The sequence below is a fragment of the Salvelinus fontinalis genome, chromosome 17 (genome assembly GCF_029448725.1).
Source record: "Salvelinus fontinalis isolate EN_2023a chromosome 17, ASM2944872v1, whole genome shotgun sequence".
Classification (NCBI taxonomy): Eukaryota; Metazoa; Chordata; class Actinopteri; order Salmoniformes; family Salmonidae; genus Salvelinus; species Salvelinus fontinalis.
In genome coordinates this window covers 29,453,109-29,462,495 of record NC_074681.1, presented here as the reverse complement: position 1 = coordinate 29,462,495, position 9,387 = coordinate 29,453,109, and the positions used below count along the sequence as shown (strand labels likewise).

The 9,387-nt window shown below is 38.9% G+C and overlaps 1 protein-coding gene across 1 annotated transcript in view; it reads right to left on the bottom strand.

Annotated features, from left to right (window-relative positions):
- Window positions 1–584: 584 nt before the first annotated feature.
- The window catches only part of LOC129814122 (BMP/retinoic acid-inducible neural-specific protein 3-like), a 101,758-nt gene continuing 92,955 nt past the window's right edge, over window positions 585–9,387 (bottom strand). The window contains exon 8 of the mRNA XM_055866940.1: window positions 585–8,797. Within this exon, the coding sequence (XP_055722915.1) occupies window positions 7,678–8,797 (1,120 nt within the window). The 3' untranslated portion in view covers window positions 585–7,677. The remainder of the gene's footprint in view (window positions 8,798–9,387) is intronic.

Sequence of the window (9,387 nt, the reverse complement as noted above, 5' to 3'; positions counted from 1 at the left end):
TGTGAGTTTTTCCACCCAATGCTGCACAGACACACTTCTACTTGGGAAATAATTACTATTCATTAAAGCTATCTGCTAGATTCTCTGTATCCCTCTTCCTCCCCGGATGTCCTTCAGCAATCCTAGCACCTGTCATTCTGTCAGCCCTCAGTGAGCCTATCGATTCACAGATCTTTACCCGAGCATAGAATGCTTGCATGCCAATTTCTCTCTCCCTCTTTTTCTGGGCTGACCTTTATTTCTTTAAGAGGTTTTGGCAGGGATAAATAAACCACCATGAACTTTATTCAATTTGAATATTAGTCTTCGTCCAGATCATACATTTGTCAGCTACTAATACATACATATTGACTTGTGGTTGTATCCACGACAACAGTCCAAGGTAAAGTTTGCCCCTCCATGCAGAGTAACATTGCCATAGCAACACATCAATACTACTCAGAATTTAATATCATTATCAGAACACTTAAGCAACTGCCAAAAGGTAACCCCCCCCAACCCCGGAAAGCATATTTGAAATACTGTGCATTCAAGTTTTTGTTTTTATATCGACGGAAGACAAATCAATGCAAACTTAGTGAGTCTTCTTTTTACTATTTAATATAAGAACATTTACATCCTGTTAAACATTGAGAGAAACAAATATTTTTGATCAAACAATAAGAATAAAAAGTTACAGTGCCTTCAGAAAGTATTCACATCCCTTGACTTTCAACATTGTGTTCTGTTACAGACTGAATTTAAAATAGATTAAATTTAGATTTTGTGTCACTGGCCTACACACAATATCCCATAACGTCAAAGTAGAATTATGTTTTTAGAATGTTTTACAAATTAATAAAAAATGAAAAGCTGAAATGTATTGAGTCAATAAGTATTCAACCCCTGTGTTATGGCAAGCCTAAATAAGTTCAGGAGTACAAGTATACTTAACAAGTCACATAATACATTACATGGACTCACTCTGTGTGTAATAATAGTGTTTAACATGATATTTGAATGACTAGCTCATCTCTCTACCCCACATATACAATTATCTATAAGGTCCCTCAGTCGAGCACTGCATTTCAAAGAGTCAACCACAAAGACCAGGGAGGTTTTCCAATACCTCACAAAGAAGGGCACCTATTGGTAGATGGGTAAATATCCATTTGAGCATGGTGAAGTTATTAATGACACTTTGGATATTGTATCAATACACCCAATTACTACATAGATACAGGTGTCCTTCCTAGCTCAGTTGCTGGAGAGGAAGAAAACCGCTCAGGGATTTCATCATGAGGCCAATGGTGACTTTAAAACAGTTACATGGCTGGAAAAACCTGAGGATGCATCAACAACATTGTAGTTACTCCACAATACTAACCTAGATGACAGAGTGAAAAGAAGGAAGCCAGTACAGAATGTGCATCCTAAGGCACTAAACTGCAAAAAATCTGGCAAAGAAATTAACTTTATGTCCTGAATAAAAAGAGTTATGTTTGGGGGAAATCCTACGCAACACATCACTGAGTACCCCTCTTCATATTTTCAAGTATGGTGGTGGCTGCATCATGGTATGGGTATGCTTGTCATTGACAAGGACCAGGATAGAATAGAGCTAAGAATAGGAAAAACAGACACTTTCCAACAGACACTGGGAGACAAATTCACCTCTCAGCAGGACAATAACCTAAAACACAAGGCCAAATATACACATGAGTTGCTTACCAAGATGACATTGAATAGTCCTGAGTGGCATAGTTATAGTTTTACTTAAATTGGCTTGAAAATCTATGGCAAGACATGAACGTGGCTGTCTTGATCAACAACCAACTTGACAGAGCTTGAAGAATTTTTAAAATTATAATGTGCAAATATTGTACAATCCAGGAGTGCAAAGCTCTTAGAGACTTATCCAGAAAGACTCACAGTTGTAATCACTGCCAAAGGTGATTCTAACATGTACTGACTCAGGGGTATGAATACTTATGTAAATTAGATATTTCTATATTTCATTTTCAACACATTTTATTAAAATGTATAAAAACATGTCTTCCATTTGTCATAATGGGGTATTGTGTGTAGATGGGTCAGATAAAGAAAAATATAAATGTTTAATTCAGGCTGTAACAGAACAACATGTGGAATAACTCAAGGTGTATGAATGCTTTCTGAAAGGACTGTAAACGGTTCTTAACAGAGCCAACCAGTAGACATAACAGTATGTTTGTGTATGTCGCACGTCATATGTACAGATACAAATACATAAAACATTGTCATATCATCAAATATAATTATTTCCTCCAGATTCTGATTAGATATTTAATATTCTTGATTGAGCTGTGTGAAGTAGTGTCTGATAAAAGTGGATGTAGTCAACCCAAGAATATTTTCATTCAGCACTTTGGTTCTGGACATTTGTAGCTTTTAGGGGCAAAACCACATCTCATTCTATAAATGTACGGAAGTTGAAGGCATTTAGGAAATATTTGTTCATTTTCCCCAAAGACAATTACTTTTCGTACTGTACAGAAAACTGCTTGGGTTAATTCTGTTTGAAACAGTAAGCTGTTAATTTAGTTTTGACATACAGAGAGTTTGTTGCTTATTTCTCGAATGGCTCTCGGAAAGCTTTTGGCATCAACCCCATAAGTAATGTACTTTACAGCACAATATAAAGGAGTAGGTAGTAGTAACATGGTAGAAATATAGGAACAATTTATAACTCAAGTTGTATCAGAGATACAGTATATCATTGATAATTGTAAGTAATTACAACTTGTTCAAATCTTTTAACCATGTAACTATTACCTTTATCCTGTGTGTAAGTCTTCTGAAAGGTATTTTAGTTTGATTTTGATAAAAGCAATTCGGACAACATTCAAAATTGAATTAAATAAATTCAGCTAAAGATGATATTAAAATCAAACTGTAATGATTACACTTCTTATAGTGGTGCCATTCTCTCATATCATTACCCATTGAAAAGCTAAGGTCGGTCTACATATGGAAAGAAAGATGTCCCCCACATATCAAATAACCAGAGTAATAAACCATAATAGTGAGGTCATCCCTTTCTGAGGCGTAAGGACGTTGGCACCAGTCCCAAGACTTGCACACTAGGCAAACAGGCCACTGCTAAGTGACAGTGTTGGCATTACAGAAGGCCATTTATTTCCACAGGGATATTTACATACCAGGCATCCTATCACCAATGAAACTAGATAGAGCACACATGAAAAGGGCTTTCCAGCTAGGTACATGGTGGCCATAAAAAGCTCAAGGACGACCGCCACTAACAATGAAGTGCAGCAAATGTAAAAAGAAGTATAATTTGGCCGAATGGGAAGAAATTGAAGAAATGCACACCACTGATTGACATAAAATAATACAAAGTAAGAAAGAAGAACATCTGGGTGGTATGATAAGTGCCGTGTGCTGCCAGCCATGCTTAACTGTCAGTTACTGTCTTACGGACTGAGGCAGTCAGAGACAACAAACAGAAATAAACAAAATGGCAAATAAATGCTCTTTGAAATCCTCTGCTGTACTCAGTGAATAATATTTATCATGTAATGAGAGGCTAGCCAATCAGGTCAAGGAGAGTTTATGCATTCCTTTGCATGCTTAGATTTCAGACTGATATGCAAGTGGATGTGCAGTGGAGTGGAAAGTTTAATGTCTCTATTATATGATAATGTTCATAGTAATGAAATTGCAATAGTACATTTATATGTTGTTGATAATGTTCATAGTCTCTCTCTCTCTCTCTCTCTCTCTCTCTCTCTCTCTCATCAACAATCTATTCTCCAGACAATTTGTATTTCTAACATTTCCCCAAACTCATAATTCAAATGGTAATTGATGACTTTACTACATGACCTACACATGTACAGGCGAAAAAGAATCCAAGCACAACACCTCATTTTATTTCAGCAATTCCACAACATTAATGCAGTTATTGGACTCTCAAAACATCATAAATCATCGGAGAAAAATAGCCAACTCCCTTTCTTGTGGGAATGTTTGAAAAGTTTACACAGCATAATAGACCCTCCTTGATTGATTGGGTTTCCTCCACTGTCCTGGCGATTAGCTGAAGGGCGAGTGCTGATTTTTTTGATGACACCAAGATAAATCACTTTTATTTATAAACTCTGTGTTTGTGACTCCCATCTTATTAAAATAGTCTGAGGTTTTTCCCAGGTTGTTCAGAGGCACAGTGAGTTTTATGTGATGTGACAATGTGTGTTTGGTTCCCAAGCTCTGTGACAACCTTGTAAATGTTCTTTTTTATCTTACCTTGCAAATGCTGCACTTTATATATTAGAGACACAGAGGATTCGTACTGTGAAGAGGGACATTTAAATATGTCTTTGTCAAGACCAAAGGTTCCTTGTTCACTCTTGTCAAATGGTACAATTGATAAATCCTAGAAACAGCTATTCCAGTAGTAGATTTATGACAGTAATTTTTCACCAAAGGTGTAGGTTTTGTAGATAATGAAAGACCAAATAGTACTTTAACATATGAAATGGAGATACCATAACAGTACGGCAAATTGTTGAACCATCACAATCAGTGTAAAATATTTCAAACATATCCAGATGTAATATTATACCAACAAAAACGTATGTCCTCCAGCACATATTCATTTGAGTTCCAACATGTAGGCCTATCGTGAAAAAAATTAATAAAGGTTTGAGCTAAAAAACACCTTTGAACTGGAATTGTGACTGACATTTACAGGTAAGATCCACAATACGGTGTACTCATTAGAATGCAAATACAGTTGGCCTATTCCAAAAATGTGGTGTTATGTTTGCAAAATACAGTTGAATTCAGAAGTTTACATACACCTTAGCCAAATACATTTAAACTCAGTTTTTTACAATTCCTGACATTTAACCCTTGTACAAATTCCCTGTCTTAGGTCAGTTAGGATCACCACTTTATTTTAATAATGTGAAATGTCAGAATAAGAGAGAATGATTTATTTCAGCTTTTATTTATTTAATCACATTCCCAGTGGGTCAGAAGTTTACATACACTCAATTAGTATTTGGTAGCATTGCCTTTCAATTGTTTCACTTGGGTCAAATGTTTCAGGTAGCCTTCCACAAGCTTCCCACAATAAGTTGGGTGAATTTTGGCCCATTCCTCCTGACAGAGCTGAGTCAGGTTCGTAGGCCTCCTTGCTCACACACGCTTTTTCAGTTCTGCACACAAACTTTCTATAGGATTGAGGTCAGGGCTTTGTGATGGCTGCTCCAATACCTTGACTTTGTTTTGCTTAAGCCATTTAGCCCCAACTTTGGAAGCATGCTTGGGGTCATTGTCCATTTGAAAGACCCATTTGCAACCAAGATATTACTTCCTGACTGATGTCTTGAGATGTTGCTTCAATATATCCACATAATTTCCATCTTCATGATGCCATCTATTTTGTGAAGTGCACCAGTCACTCCTGCAGCAAAGCACCCCCACAACATGATGCTGCCACCCCCGTGCTTCACAGTTGGGATGATGTTCTTCAGCTTGCAAGCCTCCTCCCTTTTCCTCCAAACATAACGATAGTCATTATGGCCAAACAGTTCTATTTTTGTTTCATCAGACCAGAGGACATTTCTCCAAAAAGTACAATATTTGTCACCATGTGAGTTGCAAACCGTAGTCTGGCTTTTTTATGGCGGTTTTGGAGCAGTGGCTTCTTCCTTGCTGAGCGGCCTTTCAGGTTATGTCGATATAGGACTCGTTTTACTGTGGATGTAGATACTTTGTGCATGTTTCCTCCAGCATCTTCACAGGGTCAATTGCTGTTGTTCTGGGATTGATTCGCACTTTTCACACCAAAGTATGTTCATTTCTAGGAGACAGAACACGTCTCCTTCCTGAGTGGTATGACGACTGCGTGGTCCCATGGTGTTTGTACTTGCGTACTATTGTTTGTACAGATGAACGTGGTACCTTCAGGCGTTTGGAAATTTCTCCCAAGGATGAACCAGACTTGTGGAAGTCTACAATTGTTTTTCTGAGGTCTTGGCTGAGATATTTTGATTTTCCCATGATGTCAAGCAAAGAGGCAATGAGTTTAAAGGTAGGCCTTGAAATACATCCACAGGTATACCTTCAATTGACTCAAATTATGTAAATTAGCCTATCAGAAGCTTCTAAAGCCATGACATCATTTCCTGTAATTTTCCAAGCTGTTTAAAGGCACAGCCAACTTAGTGTATGTAAACTTCTGACCCACTGGAATTGTGATACAGTGAATTATGTACTTGTGTCATGCGCAAAGTAGATGTCCTAACCAACTTGCCAAAACTATAGTTGGTTAACAAGAAATTTATGGAGTGGTTGAAAAACGAGTTTTAATGACTCCAACCTAAGTGTATGTAACTTCCGACTTCAACTGTATATTCAAAAGATCTAGCCTGAAAATGAAACAATCAGCTGAATGTGCTTTTTGTCTGAACATTGATTCTCCATCATAAGGCATGATTTTATTTTGTTACAAATATTTTTTTGGTCTTTGCACTTGGTTATCTAAAAAGCAATGTGTACTTTCCACATCTAGATTTAGATGGAGCAATATGTACACAGCTGTATCCACAGACCTTTTGAAATCCTCTCAAAAAGACATTTCAACATTTAAGACATTTTAACCATTCATTTTGCCACTACGTTCAGCTTCTTTTGGTATAGTAATGTTGCTGAATAAATAAATAGAAATATTTACTATTGGGCTTCCCAACCAAATTTTAAGCACAAATACATATTTTACAGGGTTTTGAATGCCAGATAAAATGGAAAGGCAAGGATAACATTTTTGGGGATGATTATCATAATAAACCGTTAAAGGGATAGTTCACCCAAATTACAAAATGACACATTGGTTTCCTTACCCTGTAAGTCTATGGACAAGGTATGACAGCAATCCATGTTTTGGTTTAGTTTCCCTGGCACAGTTTCCACATGCTAATGTTTTAGCATTTGTGGCAAAAAGTCATGAACGATATTAGAAATTTCTGTGCATCATGTTAAACTCATCTATAAGTGACTTTGTTGGGCTTTACATTCAACTTTAGATACTTTAAGAAAATTTGGACATGATGCGTGAAAAATGCTAATATCGGTCCCATGACTTGAATAGGATTTCTGCCACAAATTCCAAAACATTAGCATGTGGAAACAGTGCCAGGGAAACTAAACCAAAACATGGATTGCTGTCATACTTTGTCCGTAGACTGCTTACAGGGTAAGGAAACCACAATGTGTCATTTTGTAATTTGGTTGAACTATCCCTTTAAGCATAATCAACTCATTCAGCCCATCAGACTCTTTTAAATGAAATCATTCTGTAACCAAAGAAAAAAACGTTAGAAAGGGAAATCCTCTTCTGTTTCCTCAACTTCCTGCCAACAGATGAACAATCCAGAGCAATTATTTTCCAAACTCAGTTCCTCGCTCTTTATATTAAAAACTCTATCTGTGCAAAGCAAAATCTGTTGTCATGACATCACTCCATATCCAACAGAGCCAACACACTCCAAGCTCTGTCAGCCAGTGTATAGGAATGCTCTAGACATCTCAGAGAAATATATGTACATGTTTTCCAAACCAGATGGATAAATTGGCAACTGACTTTAGAGTAACCAGCAGCACAGCACTCTCTGGACTCTAATTTAGACTGAGCTAGCTGCACAACTGGCCCAGCTCTGCCTCTGAGGAATTGGGCAGCTTGGAGTTGAAAATCTGGAGGGAGTCTCGGATGCGCACCACCTCACTAGTGGAGAGCTTGAGCCTGTGGCGGAGCAGACATGAAAAGAGGTCCAATGGCTGCAATCCAGGCGGGGAGAGCCGGTTGATGCGGTCTCTCATCTCCAGCAGCATATGAAAGGCTGCGTCCTGGGTGCCTTGCGTGTAAGGGTAGTCCAACTGCAGAATCAGGTCTTTGATGCCCTCGGGGTCAAAGTGCATGCTGTAGCCGAACACCTTGAGACTGTTGATCTTCATGTAGCCCAGGTTGGACGTGTGGTCGTCCAGGTCCAGGGGCTCGTAGAAAAGGGTCTCGTTGACGGTGGGGTCATCGGTCAGGATGCGGCTGCGCAGGTAAATGTGCACCGTCTCGAAGAAGGACTTCCACTTGGTGCCCAGCATCAATGTCCAGTTGTAGCACTGCAGAGAGGCATCCACCTTAGTTCTTTCCCAGTCTGGGAAGTCCTGCTGGCTGACAGGCATGAACCAACTCTCTGAGTGGCTACCCCCAAATGGGTTGACATAGATGGCAGGCACAGGCTCCAGGGTACTGTTTTTAGTAGAGCAGATCTGGAATGAGATTCCCATTAGCATATGAATGAGGTTGGATTTGTTTTTGTTGCTCTTTAGAGTGAGAAGCATGCGTTTCCTCCAGGCTGGGTTGAACCAGCTGCCCAGACGCACGTCATTGCTGATGTAGATGGCATGGACTTCCATGCGACTGTCCAGCCGCTGGAGCAGGTACTTGAACTCTGCATCCGGCATGTCAAAGTCAATGTTCAGGTAGTGGTCCAGAGAGTTTGCTATGTTGGGCCGACAAGAGCCCAGGTTCAGGATGTTGCCAAGGTGGCAGGAGCCACAGCGTGTGATGTTGTCTGGGGCACATGAGAGGCAGGATGACCCCTCTCCGACCACACAGGGTACTGTCCCCTGGCAGGCACTACTGTGCTCTGCAGTGCAGGTGCAGCTCAGCACCTCCTCTGAAAACGTGCCCAGGACTCCATGCTCATTGCAGTACAGGAGTGACTGGGCCCTGTTCAGCCAATATCCTGGTGTCCTAAAGAGAAAAGAGCACAATATTAGGTAAATGAAATAAGCTAATCCGTAACAAGAAGGGAGACATTTGCGTAATGTGTTCTCTGCAAACATCAGTAGTCATATTTGTTATTAAGATTAACATAATTATTTTCAAAAACATAATTTGACTTTGGAATCATCTTTACTTAAAAATCTTTGTAAGTGCCCTTCATTATCAATAAATGCATTCAATCATTAATCAAATTACTTTTCCTTTGACTAACACTATTGTAGCCTTTAGAAAGGATAGAGGAAGAGTGCATAAAGGACATAAGTGAAGACGATGTTCTAACTTTCACTTAACATCCTCCCATTTAGTGAGTGCCAAATAATGATTCATGTGGGCGTTCGTCTTAGGGATTCAGAAGAACACCAAGAACCCTACGCAGTAGATCCTTCTTCCACCTGTTCAGTTTACTCTGGAGGATGGGTGTCTTCCAGAGTTATGCATATCATGTTCCAGAACCGGCACAACATACTTATGAAGGATTGTTCTTTTAAGTACTAATATGTCATAGCTAATGTATTCTTTGATTCTATTAGATTTGACGTGCTATACTTAATGTTCAT